At 66.4% G+C, this 24,141-nt stretch overlaps 3 protein-coding genes across 3 annotated transcripts; all 3 read right to left on the bottom strand.

Moving 5' to 3' along the window:
* Positions 1–1,035: 1,035 nt before the first annotated feature.
* CFAP45 (cilia and flagella associated protein 45) lies at positions 1,036–5,477 on the bottom strand. Its single transcript, XM_014889300.2, has 11 exons — positions 5,050–5,477; positions 4,586–4,721; positions 4,069–4,227; positions 3,744–3,922; positions 3,489–3,618; positions 3,114–3,260; positions 2,653–2,766; positions 2,240–2,433; positions 1,862–2,086; positions 1,609–1,739; positions 1,036–1,222 (listed from the first exon to the last, which is right to left on the bottom strand). The coding sequence occupies exons 1-10, from the start codon at positions 5,475–5,477 to the stop codon at positions 1,610–1,612; spliced, it is 1,842 nt and encodes a 613-aa protein (XP_014744786.2). The 3' UTR covers positions 1,036–1,222; position 1,609.
* Positions 5,478–5,934: 457 nt separating this feature from the next.
* TAGLN2 (transgelin 2) lies at positions 5,935–9,085 on the bottom strand. Its single transcript, XM_014889379.2, has 5 exons — positions 8,953–9,085; positions 6,864–7,072; positions 6,617–6,791; positions 6,432–6,534; positions 5,935–6,354 (listed from the first exon to the last, which is right to left on the bottom strand). The coding sequence occupies exons 2-5, from the start codon at positions 7,053–7,055 to the stop codon at positions 6,213–6,215; spliced, it is 612 nt and encodes a 203-aa protein (XP_014744865.2). The 5' UTR covers positions 7,056–7,072; positions 8,953–9,085; the 3' UTR covers positions 5,935–6,212.
* A 3,123-nt stretch (positions 9,086–12,208) lies between these two features.
* Positions 12,209–23,303, bottom strand: IGSF9 (immunoglobulin superfamily member 9). Its single transcript, XM_088180959.1, is given in 21 exon segments — positions 12,209–12,475; positions 12,577–12,722; positions 13,226–13,795; positions 13,797–14,417; positions 14,957–15,002; positions 15,125–15,295; positions 15,595–15,679; positions 15,761–16,011; positions 16,094–16,269; positions 16,342–16,465; positions 16,584–16,734; positions 17,048–17,164; positions 17,245–17,385; positions 17,466–17,608; positions 17,715–17,860; positions 18,021–18,162; positions 18,285–18,402; positions 18,554–18,705; positions 18,840–18,992; positions 22,527–22,718; positions 23,011–23,303. Coding segments are annotated over 21 exon segments (3,891 nt in total). The 5' UTR covers positions 23,063–23,303; the 3' UTR covers positions 12,209–12,281.
* Positions 23,304–24,141: the final 838 nt, after the last annotated feature.

Below are 24,141 nucleotides of genomic sequence, written 5' to 3'. Positions count from 1 at the left end.
CCAGACCACGTTATTGGTGTGCCAGAGTTATCAGCCAGCTCTGTTGGTTTTACTCAATCACCAACCACCCATCCCAGAGGAGCCCCTCTCCCCCTTCTCCTCCCAGTGCCTTCACTCTGACAGTGGGAAAAATTCACTATGAAACCAAAACCCATACCAGGGGTTCATGAAGGCTCAGCAGCTCTGGCTGAGCACTCTCAGGTCCCAGCTCATCCCAGGGACCTGCAGTCCCGGTTGTGGCCGTGTTGCTGACAGGGCCCTGTTGTGGTGGCCATCAGTCCCTGATGTCCCTGCACCCCCAGCAGCCCCGCAGCAGAGGGGTCCTGGGAGAGCCCAGGCCAGGGATTGAGCTTTGGAATTGCCTCTGTCTCCACAGCAGCTCTGCCAAAGCCCAGCAATGCCCTTTGGGCTCCCTGAAATCCCCTCTCCTCTGAGAATCGGTGCCAAGGATTCCTGGGGCCTCGGGGCCACTCCCAAGAGGCTGTTTGGGCCATTCCCAGCTGGGGTCACTCCATCTCCCAGCTCAATGCCTGTTGGAATCCCCCTGTCACTCCAGGAGCAGAGATGGATTCTGCCCCTGTGATCTCGATGGCATCAGGGGACATTGTGCCCTGGGGTGACCCAAAGCCGTGTGCTGCTGTGGCTCTGCTGTGCCAGGCCATGGGTGCCAAGGTCCCTTTGGCAGGAGCCAGGGCCCCTCTAGTCCTGGTCATGGCACTCACTGCTCATTCCCTGTAAATATGACCTAGAGGTCCTTCCAGAGGATGGGATGTGTTGACTGAGGATTTGCCCACGGGAGACTGAAGCAGATTTATCCTTGTAAAATGTCCTGTGGTGGTTGTGGTTCATTTTAACTCCCATCCCTGTGCTGCTAGGGCACGGGTGGGTTTTGGTTTTCCATCCCATTTCCTCTCCATGGTCCTGCTGGTAAAACCACAGGTTTGAGAGCACTGGGAGGAGGAGGAGAGCAGAGCAAGAGCCCCGTGGAAAACACTGCTCAGAAAATGTCATTTATTGGAAAACTCAGTCAACGGATGTGCTGGTCGGAATTACAATTTAATAGAAAGATTACAATAAATGCAATGATACAGAAAAACTGGAGTAAAACCACAAAGGCAGAGTACAACCTGGCATCTTCTTGGTCAGGGTGGTGAAGTGATGGTTCAGTCCTGTCCAAAGCAATGGTCCTTGGAGGGTCTGATCCTCCTCTGGCTCCCTCAAGCTGTGGGGGTATCCCAAATCCCCAAAGATTGATCCAAAATCCCCCAGGTGATACATGGTCAGATTCAGACAGGAATGTTCAGCACCTCCCCCAGGGAATTTCACAAAGGAATTCTGTATTCCTGTGACTCATGGGATGTTCTGGGGAATCCTTGATGGCCTGGGTGTCCCTGGGGCTGCCCACTGGGACCATTGAGCCATGATGGCCCGTGGACACAGGTGACCCCTTAGGCTGGGTGTAGTTCCCACAGCTGAGGCAGTTTGGGAGGACAAACTCTGCCCTGCAGGGTTTGCCTCCTTCCCTTATCTAACACTGGGCAGCTACAGTGGCTGACCCATCCATTCATCAGGATGATGGGAGCAGAGCACAGTTTGGTTACACCTCACCTTATAACTCAGAACTAATGGGAGCCCCAAATCTCTGGGGAATCTCAGCTGGTTCCTCGTGGGGTCGGGCCGCTCGGCTCCGGACCCTGCGCTCCACCTGGGCACAATATTTGTCAGGAATTCCGGTGGCTCTGCAGAGGAAAGAATCCATCAGGCTCCCGGTGGATCCGGTCCCGTTTGCTGCGGGTGCGGAGGGAGCTGGGAGACGGACACCAGGAGCGACTCAGGGAGCCCAGAGCTGGCAGCTCCTGACCTGAATTCCTGCAGTTTGTGCTGCCTGAGCTGGGCGAGGCGCTGGCTGCGCTGCCGGACCTCCTGCTCCTGCTGCCGGCCCTCCTCAATGACGGCCTCCCGCCCTCGGTGCCGCTGCCGCCGCAGCTCCTGCATCTGCCGCCGCAGATCCTCGGCATGGGCGCGCTGCCGCAGCTCCCTCTGCTCCTGCTGCAGCTTCTCCTGCTCCAGCTGCTCCTGGTGGGCCCTGTGGGAGAGCTGGGCTGGCTCAGGGACCCCACCACAGCCCCCCACACCTGGCACAGCACCTGGGCTGGCACTGGAGCCCACAGAGTCACCAGCTGGAACTGGGAGCCCCCTGACCACTGCCTCAGCCATCCCTCGGTCCCGTGTGCCTCACCTGAGCAGCCTCTGGAATTCCTGGCGGTCCTGCTCCATCTGCATGGCCAGGTACTGCTCCTTCTGGGCCACCTGCTCCAGCCGGTCCTGCTTCAGCTTCTGCTCCATCTCAGCCTTCTTCTGTGCCTTCTCCAGCTCCCGCCGCCGCCATTCCCGGTCTGCAACCTCTTGGTTCCTCTTGGCCCTCAGAGCATCCTGCCCGAAGAGGGGACAGTGCTGGGCTTCCCTCTGGGGCAGCTCTGGAAGCCCTTGGCTGTGGCTTTGGCTCTGCTGGCACCCCTCCAGGACATTCCCTGGCTCCAGGGGCAGGTCCTGCAGATCCCCCCACATCCAGGGCTCTGCCCCTTTGCTGGGCTGGGGACAGGGACAGGGACGGTGGCAGAGGAGCACGTCACCTGTGCCCGGGCCACTCACCCGCTCAGACTGCCAGTCCTGGGCCTGCTCCTGCATGGCCCTGAGCCGGGCCAGCTCCTTCTCCTTCTCCAGGCGCAGCTGTTCCTGCTCTGCCTCCAAGGCAGCCTCGCGTTCCTAAGGGGGACAGAGCCCCAAAATGGGACAGAGCCCCAAAATGGGACAGAGCCCCAGGATGGGACAGAGCCCCAGGGTGGGACAGAGCCCCAGGATGGGACAGAGCCCCAGGGTGGGACAGAGCCTCAGGGTGTGGGACAGAGCCCCAAAATGGGACAGAGCCCCGGGGTGGGACAGAGCCCCGGGATGGGACAGAGCCCCGGGATGGGACAGAGCCCCAGGGTGGGACAGAGCCCCAGGGTGTGGGACAGAGCCCCGGGATGGGACAGAGCCCCAGGGTGTGGGACAGAGCCCCAGGGCAGCTCCTGCAGCCCCTGCCCAGCCCACCAGCAGCTCGCTGCCCTTACAGCTTTCTGCCGCTGATACTCCAGCACCCGCTCGTCCTCCAGCCTCTCCTGCTCCCGCTGTTGATCCTTCAGCCTCTGGCTCTCCATGTTGAAATGTTGAATTTCAGCAACGATTTTTCTTTTTTGTTCCTGTTTCTTCTCCCAGGCCTGGAAATGCCACGCAGGGTTGGAGGCCACCAGGCCGAGTGCTCCCTCCTCTTCCTCCTCCTCCTCCCTCAGGGCAGGGAGGCTTTGGGCCACCTCCCGGGGATGCCACCAAGTCCCCATGGGAGCAGAGCTCTGATCCTGCTGGCTGCTGTGCCCACTCCCTGAGTGTGCCAATCCCTTTCCAGCCAGGTGGAAACCTCCCTGCACCCTCCCGTTCCCTGCTCCCACCTTCCGATCCTCCCTCTTCATCTGCTCCAGGCGCTCCAGCTGCCTCTGGCCCTCCTGGTACAGCTCCTCGGCCCTCAGCGCTCGCTGCTCTGCGTTCTGCTCCATCTGCTTCACAATGTCCTGCCTGGCTCTGGGAATACCAGAGCACAAGGGTTCCCTCTGCCTCCATCCTGCTCCCCAACGCTGCATGGACGGGGCTGGTGTGGCTGGAATGGGCCGGATGCCTCCGTGGGGAAGAGGGAACCTTCTGCCCACCTGATCAGCTCCCGCTTCCTGCAGCGCTCCAGCTCCTCCTGCACCTCCATGCCCTTCTCCCTCTCCATTTCCAACATCTTGTCCAGGCGCTTCTCCTCCTCCGCCAGTTCCTTCTGGATCATCTTCTTCTCCAGGACTTGCTTGTCCCAGATCATGTTGCACTTGGCATTGAGGAACAGCTGTGGGGACAAGAGGTGTCTGTGGCTCGGAGCCGCACTGGGACACAGGAGCAGGGAGGGAAGGGGAAGGAGAGGAAGAGCTGGGAGCACGAGGAGCAGGGAAGGTTCAGGCAGTGCCAGGTGACAGCAGGGAGCGCTGGCCCTACCGCGTTCAGTTCCCTCATCTCTTCCTCCTGCTCCAGCCTCATCCTCATCGCCCTCTGCAGCAGCTTCTGCTCCTCCTGCTGCCGCTCCCCCTCCACATCGCTCTTGTCCTCCAGTTCTGCCTTTCTCTGCTCCTCCATCTGGGCGTTTTTCAGGGCTTCCTGTGGGGACAGAGAGCATTGCCCGATCCTGGACACCTTCCCGAGGGCTCACAGGGGTCACACTTCAGGTGCTGCATCCCCGGCACAGCACGGGGACATGATGAGCTCCTGGACACCTGGCACGGCCATGGGCATCCCTTCCCACATCTCTGGGCTGACACCCGGTGCCCATGGAAGTCTGGGAGTGCTGGGCTCAATTCCAGGGATGCTGCCCAGCTCCCAGTGGAGCCCCGAGCCCTGCAGCCTCCCCTGTACCCCAAAACCTGCAGGACAAAAGGGACCCCCCTTGTTGAAGCCACCACCCCTCGAGCCCGGCTGCAGAGGAGACAAAGGGGGAAACAGGAGAGGAGATGCCCACAAAAGCAGCGTCCTGTCTGGCTTTCAGGGTCTTCAGCCTGTCCCAACGCTCTGTTGAGGCTCGAGCTGATTCCTTGATCCTCTCATATTCCTTTTCTCCAATGATGAGACACGGTTGAGGCTTCTCCTGGGGAATGCTGGGGAGCACAGGGAGAGAGTTCAGTGGCACAGAGATCCCAACAGCTCCCGGTGTTCCCTGTGCTGCCTGAGCTGCCCACTCGGCCACCAAGCCAGCCCAGAGCAATGCAGGCAGCGCTGGGGAAGCCATGGGGACGTGGCTCTCCAGTTTGGGGTGAGGCAGGAAGGGAAAGTGTGGTGAAAGTGGCACCAGACTGGGATGCGGGGGGGCAGGATCCCCGGGGGTGGCCAGGGCACACTGCTAATCCCTGCTCCCCAGAGATTTTGGGATGCTGCACTGACATCACCGGACCCCAAAAACCCCTCAGAGCTTGACCAAACCCTTACACGAGGTCCCGGATCTGATCCTTGGTTATGACTCGGATGGTCTTGAGCTTGGGCTTGAAGGAGAGCAGCTCTCGAGGATGTTTTGGCACATCCTGAGAGATCACGACAGGATTGCTGGAGCCCGTGATGTGCAGAAAAGAAAAGTTTGAGGGACGCGGGTGTGGAGAGCCCGAGGAGGAGACACCGGGACGGACGGACTGAAATCCCGGCGGGGAAAGCTGGTGACGGCGGGCGAGGAGGGACCCCCGGGAGGAGCCCCCGGCACGGAGGGACCGGGACCGTGTGCCCGCAGTGGCGGCTGCCATGGCTGTCCTGCTGTCCCTGAGCCGGCTGTCACGAAGTGGCGGAAGGGCTGAGATGTGTCGGGGCCGGGTGTGACAGAGGGTCCAAACCCCCTGTCGCGATGTGTCGGAACTGACTGTTGCCATGACAACGCCCCAACAAACTCGCAGGGCGTCCGGGGGAATTGGGGGCGGAGCCTCAGGAGGGAGGGGCGGGGCTTAGGCGGAGGGAGGCGGGGCTTAGCGGAGCTGTGTCACCCAGCGCTCGCACACTTGTCCCCTGCGCTGTCCTCTTTGCACAGACCTCCTCAAAGTGTCCTTGCACGAACACGACACACGCGACCCCCGCTCCCTGGGGGTGGTCGGGGAGTCGCCAGCCCCCGCCACGCCCCCTGCTCTGTGCCCCACCCCCTCAGCACCTTTGCTCTTGCCCCGCCCAGTCCCTCCTGACCCCGCCCAAAGCCACGCCCCCACCCCCTCCACGTGGCCACTGTCGCCGAGGCCGTGGGGTCCCTGCACCCCCAGACCGGGGTCCCCCCCGTTGTAACCCAGCAGGAGCCCCCTGCCCTCCCCCAGCCCCAAATCACAACCATCCAGGCCTGGAAAGAAGAGAAGCCGTTTATTGGGGCACAGGGGATGCTCCCCAACACACTGGGGGGCCTCCAGCAGCCCCCAAGGCACTGCGGGGTGGTGGGGGGGTGGGTGCAGCAGCACCGCCCCCACCCAGCCAAATAATAATAATAAAAAATGACTTTGGTCCTGACAAAACTGGCAGGGGGGGCGGCTGCCTGGGCCGGGGGGCACCCGGCTGGTCCACGGCGGGGGTTAAGGCAGTTTGGGGGTGGTCCCTGGCAGGCAGAGGCCTGGGGAGTCCGGAGGGGCTCAGAGGATCTGGCGGGGCATCCCATAGCCCGTCATGCCAGCCTGCGAGGCGCCCCGGTTGGTGCCCATCTGCAGCCCGATGACGCTCTGCCCCTCCTTCAGCTTGTCCTCGGAGAAGACGCGCCGGTTCTCCTGCGACTTCCTGCGGGCACAAGGGGTGTCAGCATCCCCACGTGAGCCCACAGCCCGGCCTCCTCCCCCCCCAGCACCCCCACATACTTGGGGAACCAGTTGGGGTCTCCCACGAAGAGCCCGTCACCCTTGGCCACGGCCAGGCTGCCCAGGTTCATCAGGGTCCTCTGCACACACGCCATGTTCTTCCCTGGAAGACGCACAGCAGGCTCAGCTCCGTCCCCATCCCCATCCCTGTCCCTGTCCCACCTCACAGCCTGCAGGTCACTCACCTTCCCAGAGATCCACGGTCTGGAAGATGTCGGTGGCTGCGATGCCGTAGCGCTCAGCTGCCTGCAGGAACTGTGAGATCTGCTCCATCTGTTTGAAGGCCATGGTCGATGCCTGGATTTTGGCCACGGGCGCTTGTCCCCGCGGGTGGAGGCTGTTGATGAGCCGGCACAGCACCTGCAGGCAGGGACAGGGGTCAGGAGTGTGGCACGGTCACCCCCTGCCCCGGCTGGCCCCGGGGGTACTCACTGTGCCATCCTTCAGCCACTGCTGGAAGCCGTCCCTGCCAGGGGCCGGCTGTGCCACCGCGCTGCCACCGTCGTTGCCGCACTGTGCCAGGATCCAGCGCACCAGCACCTGCTCCAGCTCGGGGTCGTACTGCCGGTCAATCTTCTGCTGCACCTCCCGGCTCAGCCCGTACGATGGGCCCCGGTTTGCCATGCTGACGGCAGGGGGGTCTGCAGGGATGGGACCCCATCAGTGCCTCTGGTGGCGCTGGGGCACCCAGCGTGGCACACAGGGGCCCCGTGAGCTCGGAGTGGCAGAGCCCCATCCTGCCTGGACGTCCGGTGCACAGCCTTATCACCCATGCCAGGCGCTGCCCGGGCTCTGCCCTCTTCCTGCCCAGCTGGCCGGGAGCAGCTGGGCAGTGCCCACTCAAGGGGCAACCTTCCCCGGGCAGGGTGGGCAGCACTGCGACCCCTCTGTGCCCGGCTGGGGACTCGGAGCATCCCCATGCCGCGGCTCGAGCATCCCCATCCCGCGGCTCGCTCCCGCCGCCGCGCACGGACTTGGCAGGCACCGGGGGCCGGTCGGAGCTTGTTTGCAGATCTCGCCCGTTTGCTCGGGCCCAGAGCCAGATCCGGGACCGGCGCAGGAGCGTGGGGCCAAGGCTGATGGCGGCAGTGTCCCCACCCCGGCGGGGCAGCCAGACCACACCCCTGGCCAGGTGCTGCATGTGCCAAGGTGACACCCATGCTGGAGATAATGAAGGTTGTGCCCACGGGGGACATGAGCAGAGTGGCCCTGCCTGTACAGCCAGGGTGCCTGAGCCCCCGGGGTCTCTGCCAGTGTCATGGTGGGCACATGGGTCTGCCCACCCTTGCATCGCCCCCACGCCCTGTCCTGCCCCGCTGGCATTTGGGGACACTGAGAAGCCAGAACACGTGCAGGTGGCCCTGCCTGCCCTGGTGTCCCGGTCCCAGCTGGGGACATGTGGCAGTTGCTGCTCGGGGGTTGCCCAGCCCACACCCAGCGGGCACAAGGCTCAGCTCCGGGCAGGGCTCACCCCTGTCACACACCAGGCTTCAGGCTTGGGGGTCCTGTCACCAGGAGCAGCCCCAGGACGTGCAGCTCTCAGGGACAGGAGGAAAACCAACCCCAGCCAGGTGTGCCCCCAGATCCAAAGCCTTGGGCCGCCGTGGGGGTCTCCGGGGCGAGGCCTCGGGCACGGGGACCCCGCGGGAGGTGGCGTGGGAAGCGCCCGGCCGGAGGCCAAGGCGTTGGGAAACAAAGAGCAGCTGGAACAGGGATCATTTCCCGACCCAGCCGGGGCTTGCCCAGGAGGGAGGAGGACACACCCGGATCCAGCCCCGCTGCCCCGCCGACCTGCGGACCCCGCGGGAGGAGGCTGCGCCCAGCCCGACTGAGGCTGGGGACCCTCCGGCCATCGTGGGGGCAGCGAAGGTCCCAGTTATGGGGCAGCCACTCGGGGGTCTCCAGAGACAGCCTGGGCACCCCTGAGCTCTCTCCTAGGACTGGCAGAGAAAGGGTTGTACCCAGCCCCGCTGGGACCGAGCCACCCTGGGGACCCCTGAGATTCCCCAGTGCCAACAGGGAGGGGACCTCAACCAGCACAATGCCACCTTGGGGACCCCCGACACACCCCGGGGACACCAAGGAGGGGCTGCACCCAGGGCTTGACCACCCTGGGGTCGCCAGAGACCCCCGGGGTCAGCGGGAAGGGGACCCCGGGGGGACACGGCCACCCCGGCGGCTGCGGGGAGGGGACCGGAGCCAGCCCCGCGGGCGCGCCCCGGGGCTCCCTGCGCGGCGGGGCCGGAAGCCGCACCCGGGTCCCGTTTCCCGGGCGCGGCCGCGTGTCCCGGCGGCTCCGCGGGCGCGGTCCGACCGCAACCGCTACAGGGACGGGCCGGGGGACACGCCGGGGGACACTGGGCGCGCCCCGGAGGGTCCCCAGCCGCTCCCCATCTCCGCCCCTGGCGCTGTCCCGCTCCGCATCTCCGTCCCGGTGCCCCTGTCGCCCCCGGTGCCCGGTGCCATCCCGATCCATCACGTGCCCACCTGCGCCCGGTGCCCGGTGCCAGCCCCTCCCTACCTGCGGCGCCGGTCCCGCGCTCCCGGGGCGGCAGTGCCGGATGCCGCCGCCCGCGCCCTTTTCACGGCTGATGTCACCGGGACCGCCCGGCACCGCCCGCCCCCGGGGCGGGATCCGCCGGGGCCGCGGCCAGGGCTGGGACCGAGCCGCCACCGCAGCCCCGGGGCAGCCCCGCCCCGGGAGGACGACACGGGGGGGCAGGGGGGACAGGGTGCCTGTGGTGGGGACAGAGTGCCTGTGGTGGCCAAGATGAGGACAGGGTGGCCATGGTGGCAAGGGGACAAAAGGGTTGTGTGGGGACAGTGTGGCTGTGCTGGCCGAGGTGAAGATGGGGTGGTCGTGGTGTGGTGAGGACAGCGGTTATGGAAGTGACAGGGTGGCCTTGGTGGGGACAGGGTGGCCCTGGTGGGGACAGGGTGGCCTTGGTGGCAGGGGGATACAGTGGCTGTGGTGGCCATGTTGAGGACAGGGTGGTCATGGTGGGGACAGAATGGCCGCAGAGGGGATACAGGGGGTGTGGGACTGTGGAGATAGGGTGACCATGGTGGCAGGGATTGTGGCAAGGACAGAGTGGCTGTGGTGGCAGGGGGACACGGGAGCTGTATGGGGATGCGGTGGCTGTGGTGGCTGAGGTCAGGATGGGGGATAACTGTGGTGATCAGTGTCACACAGGGTGGCTGTGGTGGCTGATGTGAGGACAGGGTGACTGTGGTGACAGCGTCACACACGATGACTGCAGTGGCTGAGGTGAGGATGGGGTGGCTGTTGTAGGGACACAGTGGTGACAGGCAGACACAGGGCTGTGTGGGGACAGTGTGGCTGTGGTGGCTGAGATGAGAATGGAGGGGTTGGGATGAGGCCTGTGTGGCTTTGGTGGGGACAGTGTGGCTGCAGTAGCAGGGACAGAGTGACCATGATGGGGACAGGCTGGCCATAACCCCCCTGAGGATTCTGGTGGGGGCAGTAGCTGTGGTGACAAAACCTGTCACAGTGGCAGGAGGGAAGAAGGCTGTGATGGGGACAATGCCCAGGGGACAGAATCCTCACTGCACGTGGTGGGTACCAGGGCCCTGCTGTGATGACGATGATGGGGACAATCTGGGCCTCGCTCTGGTGGCAGGGGGACAGCTCAGGGTCGGGGGGAGGACGTGACCTCCTCAGCAGCCACAGTGTCCCTGGTGGCGCCGGGAGAAACGATGGCGTTTGCACAAGTCCCGTCTCCATGGGAAGCGCAACCAAAACAACAAACAAAACCTCGGCTCGAGGCCACCGGCCGCCTCCGGAACCGGTGGCAGGGCCACTGCTGCAGTGTCCCCGTCACCCCACCCACCCCTCAGCACCCAGCTCAGCGCTCACCATCCCCAGCCCACCAGGGCTCGGCTGTGATGGCACTGTCGTGCTGTGGGACCCGCCCACAAGTGTCCCCTTGCCCTCCCTGGGCCCCTCCCGCACCCATGGATGCCACAGGGCGGGGTGCGTGTGGTCACTTTAACCCTCTAAGGGTTGCGGGTGTCCCCTGGGGATTTTGGGTGGTGTTTCCTGTGGCTTTGGTGACACGGGTGGGGGACACATGGAGGAGGGGACCAGGGCAAGGAGCAGCACATGGGTGACCCATGGGACAGGGGTGACATGGGGGAACACGGTCAGGGGGTGACAGAGAGGTGCAGGAACAGGGGTAGGGGTGTCGGGGGCAGGACCCAGGGGTGACAAAGCAGGAGATTTAGGGGTGACACGAGAGGCAGGACCCACAGACAGATCAGGGGTGACACAGAGCAGGGGCAGGAAGGTCCCAAGGGACCTGGGTGACAGAAACAGCGACACTGGAGCAGGATCCTGGAAGGTCTCAGCCAGGGGACACAGGGGGTGATTTGGGGACAGGACCCTGGGGGTAGGAGCCAGGGACTATACAGAGGTGATGGGATGTCACAGGGCACCGGTCTGGGGTGACACAGGTGGAGACGATGGGGGGGGTGACCCAGACAGGACCCCCAAAGGGCACAGTGGGGAGGGGACCTTGGGGACAAACTCAGGCAGGGAGACAGGGCAGGATGAGGGGCACACAATGGCAGAGCAGGGGGCATGGTGTGATGTGGGGCAGGGCCAGGGGACAATGGGCAACAGGCAGTGGGACACGGCGTGGACATAGCAGGGGGACATGATGGGGGGACATGAGGGGACAGGAGTGGGTGTGGCAGAGGAAGAGAGGGGGACGTGATGGGGGACATGGGAGGACATGAAGTGAGAGCAGCAGGGAGGACAGGGGAATGTGACAGGGGAAAGTGAAATGCGGGGACATGATGAGGGGACACCAAGGGACAGGGGTGGATGTGACAGGGTGACATGACGGGCATAAGTGGGGACATGAAGTGGGCGTGGCAGGGGACACCGGAGGAAGAGATGGGGGGGACACACAGGAGTGGACGTGGCACAAAGGGAGACGCGATGGGGACGAGGGTGGCGGGGGTGACCCACGGCGGGACCCCGCGCTCCGTGACCCGACCTGACCCGCGCCGGAGCCCACGCGCGACCCCCGGTGACGTCATGGGCTGCCCCCGCCCCCGTGACGCGTTCCCGAGCCATGGCCATATAAGGGCAGGAGCGCGCGGGCCACGCCCCTCCCGCGCGCGCGGGGCCGGCGCCAGGCCCCGCCCCCTCCGGGGGTGAGGGGGGGAGACACCGGAACGGGGAATGGGGCGGGGGGAGAGGGGGGTGCGGAAAGCGGGAGGGGACAGCAGGGACATTGGAGAGGGGACAGGATAAGATGGGGAGGACATCGATAGCGATGAGATGGGCGGGGGGAACAGGAGGATGGGGGGACAAGCCGGGCTGAGAAGATGGGGAGGGGTAGCGAGAATATTGGGGGGGGGGGGGTACCAGAGCATGGGGGGCACCCCAAGGGTGGGTCACGAGAAAGATGAGGGAAATGGGACTACGAGGAAAATGGGGGGACACGAGAAGACTGGGGGGGTACCAGGAAGAGGGGGAGACGGAACTGATAGGGGGAGAGTGGGAAGAAGCGAGTGGGGAATGGGAAGCTGTGGCCAGGGGATCGGGAAGATGGGGACAGAGGAGAATGGGGGGAGAGCGGGAGGGGGACACCGAGAAGATGGGGAGCAACTGAGAAGATGGAGGCTGGGGGGGGGTTAGGATGGAGTGGAAGCCATGGGACACTGGGGGGGGTTTAGAAGGAGGGGGGAAGTGGCAGAACCCTGGATGCCTCGGGGATGCTGCGCGCCCCCCGCCAACAGGAGCCAGATTTGCTCTCACGCCTCTTTATTCTCCCCCCGCCCATCCTTTCACCCCTGTCCCGGGGGATCCCAGGGGGTCCCCTAGAGCAGCGTGGCCACCTCGAAGCGCTCGGAGCAGCATCCGCGGGTGCCCACCCGCTGCCGCCGCTGCTGGGCCCCCTCCCTGCGGCGCCGAGCCCCCGGCCCCTCGGGGCGGGGGGTCTGGCCGCGCTCCGGGGGACCCCCCGTCCCCAGCGCCTCCGCCGACACCGAGCTCACCGGGGCCGAGCCGGGCTCTGCGGGGAGATAGGCAGCGTCCGGCCCCGCCGCGGCACCCGCCGGAGCGGCCACGGGGCCCTGGGCACGGGGGTGGGGGGCGCGGGGGGGCCGCACTCACTGTGCCGCTGCAGGTCCCGCAGGGCGATGGAGGAGCCGGGCCGGGCCGGGGCCGCGCCCCGGTAAAGCTGCAGCGCCTCCAGGAGCTCCGACTCCAGCGCGAACTCCGCGTCCCACTCGTAGTTCTCGTCCACCGAGGTGTTTCTCCTGCGGGGAGGGGGCGAGGGGCACGGCCCGAGGGCGTGAGATCCCGGGGATGGGTGTGGGACCTCGGGGATGGGCTCCAGGGGAGACCCCAAAAAGTGAAACCCTGGGGATGGATACGAGAGCCCAGGGATGGAGGTGACGGCAGACCCTGAGGTGTCAGATCCCAGGGATGGGCATGAAACCCCAAGGATGAATATCCAGAGAGACCCCAGGCCACAATTCCCCAGGGAGGGACGTCAGGGGCAGATCCCAAGGGGTCAGATCCCAGGGATGAGCATCAGGGGCACCACCCCGAGGGATGTGGGGACACAGCAGGGATGCTGGGGGAGAACTGGAGGGGTCTCCAGGACAGGGACAATGGGGGGTGTCCCCAGGGCACTGCAGGGCTGGGAGGCAGCGAGGTGGCTCTGAGCCAGGACACCCCATCCCAGCTCCGTGGGACAGGCCCAGAGCTGCCCCAGCACGCTCCAAGAGCTCATCCCAGTGCCCTGCCCACGGCTCACCTCTTCCCGGCGCCAGGATCCATCCTGCCCCGTCCCTCCTCTGCTGCTGAGCCCCCACTGTGCCAGCTGCCCCCGTCCCCGAGGGGGGTGCCCAGGAAGGTGCCCCCCAGGGACGGTGCCAGCGAGGGGGGCCGCAGGAAGGAGCCGCTGCCCCGGCCGCTGCTCTGGCTGGTCAGGCTGCCCCGCGGGAGCTTCTCCGGGGCCGCAGCGTCCGGCGGCCGCCCCGGGGCCTCAGTCCGGAGATGGGGGGCTGGCTGGGGGGGAGGCCCGGGGCTGGGGGAGGAGGGCCAGGAGGGGGAACCGGGCAGAGAGGCCTTGGCAGGGCCCACGGGCAGCCGGGGGGGCTCAAGGAAGGTGGCGGTGGCGGGAGGGGAGGTGGCGTTGGCACTTGTGTCAATGCAGTCCGGGCACAGCGTCCGCCCCGTGCGCGGGGGGCTGGCGGGGGGCTCCGGGGCGCCGGCACTGGGGGGCTCCGCCGGCTCCTCGGGGGGGGGCCAGTCACCATCCACACACATCTCCTTGAAGAAGGGCAGGCTGAGGTACTGCAGGATCCCGCTGATGGCCGGGGGGGCCAGGGGATGCCGGGGGGCCGGTGGCCGGCTGGGGGGAGCCCTGGCGGGGCGGCGAGTCCCAGGAGGGGCCGTGGCGGGGCCCGGGGGGCTCCTGGCCGGTGCTGTAAGGCAGGGTGGTGGCAGCAGAGACCACGGGGCTGACGTCGGTGATGCTCAACGCCACGGCCTCGTCCACGGGGCTGCTGCTGCCGTAGCTGAAGTAGCGGCCGTGGCGGTGGCTGGAGGCCCGGGCACCCCGGCGGGGCTGCCCCGCGGGCCGGGGGCGCAGCGAGACCCCCCTGTGCCACACGGGCTCGTCTTCTTCTTCCTCTTCTTCCTCATCCTCCTCCTCGGCGGGCAGCTGGTGGTAGGGCTGCAGGGGGTCCCGCGGAGGGTCCGGCTCTGGCCGCGGGTCGGTCTCCACCACGAAGCGCCCGTCGGGGCCGCGGCAGATGCGCTCCAGCGGGACGTGCTCCCGGCCCTGGCTCTCGTAGCCGGGGTAGCTGGAACCAGCGATGCTCAGCCCCAGGCTGGTGCCGGCCTTCTCACCCCACAGCAGTGTCCGGTGCAGGCTCCTGCACGGCGATGGCTGCAGCTTCAGCTTCACCGTGCTGTCGGGGCTACCAGGGCCATGAGCATTGCTGCAAGGGAGAGGCAGCAGCTGCAGCACCTCCAGCTGTGCTTCCAGGCTCTCACAGCCCTGCTCCTGCACTTCCTGATCTTTTCTCCAGCCAAAACTGCCCGGAGGGAGCACATAGGGGGAGCCCTGGCCCCAGCATCCACACCTAACACCCTCAGTCAGTGGCAGCAGGGGGTGGCTGTCCCCAGCCTGTCCCTGTGCCCCCAGCTGGTGGCACAGGGATGATGAGGAGTGCAGTGGGATGGGGTGAGCGTGGCATGGAGGGAGGGACAGGGATGGGAACAGGAGTGGGACAGGGAGGGTGAGGGATGGAGGGAAGCATGACATGGAGAGTGGGAGGGGAATGTGGCATGACCAGGAGTGGGATTAGAGGGAGCTGGATGTGGGGAAGTTGAAACTAGAGGAGTGACACGGCAGGAGTGGGACAGGGAGGGAATGGGATGTGGAGGAGCGTGGCATGGTGAGAGAAGGACAGGGAGGGAGTGTGGCATGGCATGGCAGGACAGGGAGGGAGCGTGGCAATGGCGTGGCGTGACTTACTGTGGAGGTGGAAGCTTCTTGCTGGGGGAGAAGACGAGTGGTGGATCTGGAAGGCCATGAGAACACAGGGGGATCACACGGCGAGCAACTCAAAACGTGATGAGGGCGAGATGGCGGCACCCACCCGGTCCCCACCCACCTTGTCCCCTGTCCCCTCCCCGCTCGTACCTTGGCGGCGCTTGCGGACGCGCGCGGCGCGGCGCCGGTTCATGATGCAGGCGGCCATGGTGCTGAAGATGACGGCCACGCTGAGGAAGCAGATTCCCCCGATGACCCCCGCCAGCACCGGCTGCGGCAGCAGCTCGGGCAGCTGCGTGCGGGACGGGTACACCTCCATCCCTGCCACACACAGGGCACCCCATCAGGCAAGGCGCAGCCCCCCTCGTGTCACCAGCATCATGGGGACACAGCAAAGTCTTGGCCCAGCAGGGCTGCTCTGCCCTTGGGCACTGTGGGCACCAGGAGAGGGGATGCTCTGGTCCAAGCCAAGGCAGATCTGTGGCTGTTGGCCCAGCTTTAGCCCCCCAGTTTAGCAGCAGAGACATGGGGGTGGGAGCAGCATGAAGGGGATTCTCCTTTGAGAATCTGGATGCCTCACACCTTTTGCTTCCATCCCCAGCGTGGCAGCCCAGCCCTACCTGCCGTGGAGACGTTCACCGTGTTGCTGGGGTCGCTGATGTAGCTGCCAGCAAAGGCCACCAGTCGGAACTCATAGAAGGCGTCCTGGGGGACACAGGGCCATGAGCCACGCGGCCACAGCGGACACCAAGCCCTAACCCACCCCAGCACCTGGCCAGACCTCACCTTGATGAGCCCTGGCACCAGCACTTGGGTGTCAGTGCCGGGGATGGAGCGCTCCAGCACCTCCCAGCCGCCCTTATCCTGCCGCAGCTCCAGCGCGTACCCGCTCAGGGCCACCGAGGCACGGGCAGGGGGGTCCCAGCGCAGCAGAACCCCCCGCACGGTCTCGTTGGCTGTCAGAGCCCGCGGTGGGGACAGGAAGACGTGCACGGTCATGGCCGGCGGCTCCGGAGGCACTGTGGTCACTGGGAAGCCTGGGGAGAACATGGAGACGGGTACAAAGTGGGAACAGGAGCCTCCTGAGTGCTCGGGGGTGTCTCGGGGAGCTCCCCTTACCCCTGGGCACGGAGGTGACGATCTGGCTGAAGGGGCCACTGCCCAGCTTGTTCTGGGCCAGGACGCTGAACTGGTAACTGGTGTCTGGCTGCAGGTTCTCCACCAGAAGGTGTTGAGCCCCCGCTGGCACCGACAGTGACACCCAGTCGTGGTGTGCCCGCGGCGGGTACCTCACCCTGGGGACAGGAGGGACCCATGAGGCCGGGACTGAGGGTCCCTGGGGGGACACAGAGGGGCTGGGCACTCACAGTGGGGTGTACCAGACGCTGAACCTCTGGAAGTAGCCTCCATCAAAGCCTGGCTCCCAGGAGATGTTGGCTGCCAGCAGCAGTGGGAGCACGGAGACATTGGTGACAGCGTGGGGACTGGTACCTGGTGGGCAGCACAGCAGTGTCACACTGGGGCGCTTGGACCATCCTTTCCAGCATGGGGTGGGGTTTGCATTGCCCACCCTGGGACCATCCCAGCCCACCAGTGACGGGCAGCTCACCCAGTACATGGACAGAGGTGGCAGTGGTGACGCTGGCCACCTGGTTGGTGGCCGTGCATTCCCAGACTCCGTGCTGCTCCTTGATGAGGGGGTGGAGGACGAGGCTGCTGTTCCCATCCACCTGGGCACTGCTCTTCCCCACGCTGCCCACCTGTGGGGCATGGACACGCTGACAGGGGGCCACCAACAACTCACTCAGGTGACACTGCCACACTGGGGACAAGGGGACTTAAAAACGGGGACATGACCCACCACCGTGGGGCCGGTTTGGAAGCCAAGGGGCAGGGTTTGGTCAGTTTGTTAGAGGACACGTGATGGGACCCCAATTTGGAATGAGACCCAGCATTTGTGGTGACAGGGACATAGCCCCAGGAGTGATGTAGGGACAAGGACACTGCCCCAGAAACGATGCCCCGCAAGCCAAAAGCAATCTCTCAGCTGTCCCCCAAAGCAGCAATCCCTACCTTCACCCAGGTGACGGTGGGGGGCGGATCCCCATGAGCCGCGCAGGGGATCACCAGCTCCCGGCCCACCTCCTGGAAATATTCCTCCTTGGGCCGCACCGTGAAGGCAGGAGGGTCCTGCAAGGCACAGGGGCAGTTTGTGGGGGGGCTTGGCAAGGGGGTGCAGAGCCAAGAGGGGACCCCGAGGGGCTCCTCACCTTCAGCAGGACCCGCGTGGGCCGGGACTCGCCGGCCGTGCCGTAGCTGTTGTAGGGCGTGCAGCGGTACAGCCCCAGGGCGTCGTCGTTCCCCGTCGCGATAACGATGGAGCCGTCGGGACGCACGGACCAGCCCGGGAGCTGGGACAGGAAAACGGGTGAGGAGGAAGAGGAGGGATCTGGGAAGGTGGGAAGGGTGGTGGGTGTGGGAGTGGCCGTACCTTGTCCAGCTCCAGCGGGCGCCCGTCCCTTGTCCAGGTGACGGACAGCAGGGGGGGGTTGGCTCTGGAGGGGCAGCGGATCACGCCCCGCATTCCCTTGGGCAGGTGGGTCTCTGGGAGCATGGTGGTCACCTGTGCTGGGTCTGTGGGGACACACGGGGCTGGGGGTCCTCATGGGGCACCCCTGTTCCCATCACAGCCCCCACAGCAAGGACCCCTACAGCCTGGGGGTGCAGGAGGGGGTCTTACAGAGCACTGTGACGAAGGCTGAGGCAGAAGGCGGCTTCCAGAGCCCGTTGCTGGGGGTGCAGGTGTATTTCCCAGCGTCGTCCGGGGTCGTTCGCTGCAGCAGGAGGCTCCCGTCCACCAGGACACGCACCCGAGCCTGGAGGTGGCTGGGAAGGGATGGGACAGCGGGGAGTGGCACAGTTTGGACTGTCCCTGCTGCTCTGGGGTGATGGATTTACCCCCACTACGCACCCAGCCTGGCCCTGGTATTAGGGGCCAGGTTTGAGGGGCACAGCAGCCCTGGTGCCACCCCCGTTCCTGCCATACCTGAGGTGGAAGACGTTGCTGCTGCCCTGGAACCAGGTGTAGGTGAGGTTCCCTGGGTATGCCTCAGCCTGGCACGCCAGAAAGGCATCTTGGGAGATGTTGACAGTGACGTTCTGGGGTGGCACCACGATGATGGGTGGCCCTGGGGTGTGGGGCAGAGGGGCAGTGAGGGCTGGCGAGAGGGGACAGCTCCAACTGCTCCCAACTCCAACCATACCACGGCTCCCTCTGTGTCCCCAGCCCACGGGGCAGGGCTGTCCTTACCCTGCACGAGCACACGGGTGGTGTGGGTGACAGTGCCCTCCTTGCTGGACGCGTGGCACGTGTAGGTGCCCGCGCTGGCGCGTTCCACGGCGGCGATGCTCAGCGTCCCGTTCCTCACCTGCAATGGCACCACCAAGGGACAGCGACATGAACGGCCTGGTGGCAGCAGGCAGGTGCCACCACAGTGGGCATGGGCACTTGCTCTAGAGCCAAGCACGAGACCCTGGCCACACCCCACGCAGGGGTGACCAGCGGTTTGTTGCCCTCACCTGCACCGTGTCCCCGCTCTGGACAGGAAGGTCACTCCTCTTCCAGGTGACAACAGGCTGGGGGTTGCCAACAGCCCTGCAGGTGAGGCTCAGTGCAGCCTGGTCCCGCACCTCTACGAACGCAGGGGGGGTCTCCAGGAAGGTGGGGGGTGCTGGAAGGCAAATCCAGATCCAAACCTAAAAATCTCAGTTGACATCTGGCTCAACTCAGTGTGCAAGCCCAGTGTCTCCAGTGCCAGCCCTGGGACACGTGGGCACAGCAGGTGAGGGTGGCAGGGGCCGGTACCGTTGACGGTGAGGTGGATCCAGGTGCCGTTCTGGAAGTCGGCGTCGGTGCTGTGCCGGTCGAGGAAGAGCACCCGGCACTCGTACCAGCCCTGGTCCTCGGCCCGCAGCAGGTCCAGGCGCAGCGAGGCACCTTCCTCCAGCCTCACACGACCTGCGTGCCCGGCAGCGGCTCAGGGACAGCGTCCTCGGGCCACCCCCTCCCCGGGACACCCCCACCCCAGGGACACCCTCTCCCCCGGTCGCGTTCTCCCGGGGCCATCCCCTCCCCGGGTCATGCCCTCCCCGGGGCCACCCCCTTCCCACGCTGGCACCACGGGGGGCTGGGGAACGGCGGTGCCAGAGGTTTGTCACCACGACGTTCAGCACTACACACATGGGGAGGAGGCGACAGTGGCTCTGTCACCCGCCCCCGTGGAGGGTGGCCTCCCCCAGCACTTGGAGCATCGCTCCCAGCGGCCGGGCAGGACTGGTCCCACCGCCCCTGCAGCTGCACACCCCCCTCCCCCGACCTCTTTTCCCCCTTCCCCAGGACTCTTCCGCCACGGCTCCCTCCCCCTGGGAGCCCCCCCGGCGCTCTCACCCTTAGGAGCCCTGCTAAGCCCCGGTACCCCCGCACCAACCCCGCGGCACGGGGGGGGTCACGGTGAACCCCCACCTGCCTGGCAGGAACGAGCTCTGCAGCTCTCCGGGGGGACACGGTGACCGGGGCTCCCCCAGGCCGTGGGGTTCTCTCCACACCCCGCGGCCTCTTTGATGAGGGGAAGGATAAGGGCCGAAGCGAGAGCGGGCGCAGCCCGTTAATCCCCCGGGCTATTATCAGAGCCATAATCGGCTCAGGGTGCAGCGGGCAATTGGCTCAGCCCAGGCGGGGGTGCGCAGCCAGCGGCCCCCAACGAACGCAGCAGCACCCACTGTCCCGGGCACCCCCTTCCCCGGGCACCCACTGTCCTGGGCACCTCCTTCCCTGGGCACCCACTGTCCTGAGTATCCCCTTCCCTGGGTACCCACTGTCCTGAGTACCCCCTTGCCTGGGCACCCACTGTCCCGGCCACCCCCTTCCCTGGGTACCCACTGTCCCGGGCACCCCCTTCCCTAGGCACCCACTGTCCTGAGTACCCCCCTTCCCTGGGCACCCACTGTCCCGGGCACCTCCTTCCCTGGACACCCACTGTCCTGAGCACCCCCTTCCCTGGGCACCCACTGCCCTGACCACTCCCTTCTCCGGGCACCCCCTTCCCCGGGCACCCATCACCCCGGTACCCCCGGCACTGCCACCCCGGCCACCCCCAGCCCATGCCAGGTGACTTTGCTCCCGGGACACCACGGCAGGGACACAGCCCCAGCACCGCAAGCACCAGAGCAGCTCACGATGCTCTTCCTATCAGCATGCCAGCACCAGCAGCTTCCCGAGGGGTTCCCAACACAGCAAGTTTTGGGGAACCCCGCTGCCAGCTCTACCCGGTGTCAGATTGTCCCCACGCACTGCCCGAGGCACCGCAGTCCCGGCTGGCACCGCACGGGCGCCGCTGGCAGCGGGATTGGGATTCCGTGTCCCGGGATTCCGTGTCCCGCCAGACGAGCCCGGCAAGGATGAGGATGAGGAGGAGGAGGAGTGGCAGGAGCCGGGCAGGCGGGTTTGGGCACCGAGATCCACCCTGAGCCGTGCGAACCCCGCACACAAACACGTGCAAACCCTTCCCACGGCGCCCAGAGCCGTCTGCCATCCCTCTGCCTTTCACCCCACAGCCGTGGGACGAGGGGTCCGCCAGCCCTCAGCCCAGAGCTGGCTCCCACGCCGGGCCCTGGGAAGTGGGACAGCTCTGGGAAGCTCTGGGAAGCCTTGGGAAGCTTTGGGAAGCTTTGGGAAGCCCGGCCCTGGCAGCAGCTGCCAGCCCCCAGCCCCAGGCGCGGCGGGAGCAGCCGGCTCCCGAACAAAGGTCCCTTTGGAAGGGATCAGAGTGGCCTGGGGACGCCCCTCAGCCTCCCCCTAATCCCTGTGTGCCGGCCCCAGCCCCCTCCTCCTCCTCCACCGCCCTGCAAAAACAAAACCCTGTGGCCCAGCATCCCCCCGCGCCTGGCAACCGACATTCAGCGGGACACAAAAGGGGAGGGGGGACACAAAGGGGGCTGCAGCCCCCGCCACGCGGCCAGAGCCGGGGAGGGGAACCCGAGCCAGGCAAGAGACCACCGACCCTGCTCTAGGGCAGGGGACAGTGGCCCATGGCACCGTGGGTGGCGGTGGCACCCAGGGGAGAGCCGACCCCATCCCCCCAGGTGCTGTCACAGAGGCAGTTTGCAGCCCACCCTGTCCCCAGGACACCCCAGATCTCCCCAGGAGGGACACTGGTGACAGCAGCGGCCCCTCTGGGTGACACCTGATCTGATCCACCTGGGAAGCGCAGGAGAGAAAGGGGAGAGCATCGCCCTGCACCCACCGGCCCGGCCCTTCCCTGCGGATGGAAAACAAGCCAGCCCGCTGCCATGGCGACGGCCGCCAGCCCCCCTGCCCACCCAGCTCGCCCTCATTCCAGCCAGCAGCCCCTTCCCCCAGCCCTGATCCCAATCTGCTCCCGCAGCCCCCGGGGCCGCGCTGGCGGCGGGGACGAGGGGCACAACGGGGGAGGGGCTGCCAGGACACTGCCAGCCCCTTCCTGGGTAACTGGAGCTGCGGCAGCCCCGGGGCCTCTCGGCGCTCAGGTAACAGGAGCCCAGCCCAGCCTCCCGGGACTGCAGGTGCCTTGTCCTGGCCGGGGGGTTCGTTGTCACCGCTGGTCCCCCAGAGCCAACTCGGAGCTGCTGAAAGCGTCCCCAGGCGTCTCCCAAAATCCGAACCCTCCCGTCTGGCCAGGGAAAGGGGTGCAGGAGAGCGGGCGTCCCAACCGAGGCGATTTTTAGGCAGGGGACAATTTTGGTAGCGGAGTTTGGGTCGTGATCCGGGAATGATCCGGCCCCCCGAAGAAGGGTCGGAGCAGGGATTTCGGTGCGTGGCTGGCACAGAACATCGGGATTGGGCTCAGCCCAAATCACCCACGGGCTGCGAGCCATCCCTATCCCCAAGGGACACTCCTGTGGCCTTCCCCCCCCCCTGCTCGCAGGGATCCTTTCGCTGGCATTCCTCTGGCTCTACCACCGCTCACTTTAAATACCCGCTAAAGCAGCGAATATCCCCCTCCCACGCCCAGCCCGTCCCCGGCCCAGCTTTGCTCCAATTAGCAGCTCCCCCGAAATCCCCTCCCCAGCCTCAACCTTCAGGCGACCCGCACGGGCCGAGGCAGCTCCCGCAGCCCCCGGCACGGGGCACCCCGGTGGCACCGGCCCGGGGTGACACGGCCAGGGCAGTGCCGGGCACAGCACGCCAGGGGTGGGCTAGGGGGGGCTTCTCCCATATTTTACCCTGTGGGGGATCCCTCCTGCTGCCAGGCTGGGCAGGGATCTGCATCCCCTCTGCCAGCTGGGGACTCCCATCCCTCCTGCCATTCCTGGGGATGGGGATTGGGACTCACCTGCTGCAGGGACCTCCCTGGCCCCTCACCGTTCCCTCCCGTTCCCCAAGACCCCCCCACTTCCCCGGGAGTGGGACTAAAGTGGTCCAACAGCACCAGAACCCGGTAGGTTAGGGACTAGAGACACAGGACACCCCATGGTGGCCCCGGAACCCCCCGCCCGCCCCGTCCCCGCGACTCACCCGCGTACTCGGGGTCCACGCGCGGCGAGTAGAGCCCGAATTTGATGAAGATGGGGAGGACGAAGCCGAAGCGGACCCACTCGATCACGTAGAGCGGCGGGCGCGCCTCGTGTGCGCCCAGGAGCCCGCAGCCCAGCACCGCGCTGCCCCCGACGCGCCCCACCACGGCCCGGGGCTCGCTCCGGCCGCTGCCTGCGGGACCGGCACCGGGCCACGGTGAGACCGGACACGCCGGGATGAACCGGCATGGGGGCGGGACGGGACGGGACACACCGAGACCATTCCCGAACGCTCCCGCCCCCGCGGGACCCAGCGCTGACCAAATCGATCCCACCGCGACACACCGGGACCTTCCTGCCGCCCCCGGAGCACCCCGCCACCGCTGTCCCCAGCTGTCCCCCGCCTCCTCCCGCCTCTCCCGGTCCCACCACCGGCCAGACCGGTCCCGCCGCCCCCCTCTCCGCTCCCCGGGGCGGCCCCTCACCCCCGGCTCCGGCGAGCAGGCTGAGGACGGCGGCGCGCAGCCACCACCGCATAGCCCAGGCCCCCCCTGCGGCGGCTCCCGCGGCGTCACCGGGGCCCGTGGACCGGCGGGCACGGCCGGGCAGCCCCGGGGGCACCGGCCCCGGGCGGGGGGCGCGGGGGGCTCCGCGTCCCGCCGCTCCTCATGCCCGGCCGGCCGCGCTCCGCTGCGCTCGGCTCTTCCCGGTTGCTTTCGGCTCTTTCCGGCTCGGTTCGGGTCCGTCCGGGTCCGCTCGGCTCCGGCCGCCGCCGCCGGGCGGCCGCAAACAAACCCGCGACGCCGGGAGGGGCCGCCCCGGCCACGCCCCCCGCCGCCCGTTGCCGCGGCGACAGCCAATCAGGAGCCGCCGCTGGGCGCTTCCCGATACAGCCAATGGCGGAGCGAGGCAGCGGGGAGCGAGGGGTGCTGGGAAATGTAGTACCCGGAGGGGGGGGGCAGGGGGCCAGGGGACGTGTGGGGTTACACGGAGGGATATGGGGGGGAAAGCGAGGGGGACATGGGGAGACACATGTGGGATCACGGGTGGAACCGGGGGAGGCACGGGGAGGGACACCTAGAGAGAGGACAGGAGTGGGACACACGTGGGACATAGGGTGGGACACGGGGAGGGCACAGGGAGGGACTGGAGAGGACACGCGAATGAAAAACAAAGGGGGGGTATATGGGGACACGAAGGGGACACATGGGTGGGATATGGGGACACACTGGTGGGACTGAGGCAAGCCAAGGGGGAAACACATGGGTGAGACACATGGTGCGACTGAGGAGGGATGGGGGGACACAGGCGGTCATGAGTAGGACACAGAGGTGACACATGGGTAGGACACACGTGTGGGACACACGGAGGAGACTGCTGGGGGACACACGAGTGGGACACCAAGGTGGGACCATGGAGGGGACACAGATGGGACCATGAGTAGGACATGCAGGTGGGACAAGGCAGGAAAACACTCCTGGGACACAAGTGAGATGAGAGGACACAGATGGGACACAGGGGTGGGACTGTGCTGGGTCAAAGAGGGGACACACGGGTGGGACATGGAGAGGACACGTGGGTGGGCATTGCTGTGGGGTTTGGGGTTTGTGTGATCC

This window comes from Sturnus vulgaris, chromosome 31 (assembly GCF_052056855.1).
Source record: "Sturnus vulgaris isolate bStuVul1 chromosome 31, bStuVul1.hap1, whole genome shotgun sequence".
Taxonomy (NCBI): Eukaryota; Metazoa; Chordata; class Aves; order Passeriformes; family Sturnidae; genus Sturnus; species Sturnus vulgaris.
The sequence above is the reverse complement of the archived record's forward strand: the minus strand, read 5'-3'. Positions and strand labels throughout refer to the sequence as shown.

What these genes read in the sequence shown, in the direction of transcription:
- CFAP45 (XM_014889300.2), bottom strand. Translation starts at nt 5,477, where the DNA reads ATGGCAACAGTCAGTTCCGACACATCGCGACAGGGGGTTTGGACCCTC. An exon ending in AGTATCAGCGGCAGAAAGCT is followed by an intron (nt 2,767 to 3,113) that starts GTAAGGGCAGCG and finishes TGTCCCCCTTAG; the next exon opens with GAACGCGAGGCTGCCTTGGA. An exon ending in AGGACTGGCAGTCTGAGCGG is followed by an intron (nt 2,434 to 2,652) that starts GTGAGTGGCCCG and finishes CTCTTCGGGCAG; the next exon opens with GATGCTCTGAGGGCCAAGAG.
- TAGLN2 (XM_014889379.2), bottom strand. Translation starts at nt 7,055, where the DNA reads ATGGCAAACCGGGGCCCATCGTACGGGCTGAGCCGGGAGGTGCAGCAG. An exon ending in AGTGGCTGAAGGATGGCACA is followed by an intron (nt 6,792 to 6,863) that starts GTGAGTACCCCC and finishes CCCTGCCTGCAG; the next exon opens with GTGCTGTGCCGGCTCATCAA. An exon ending in GACCCCAACTGGTTCCCCAA is followed by an intron (nt 6,355 to 6,431) that starts GTATGTGGGGGT and finishes TTGTGCCCGCAG; the next exon opens with GAAGTCGCAGGAGAACCGGC.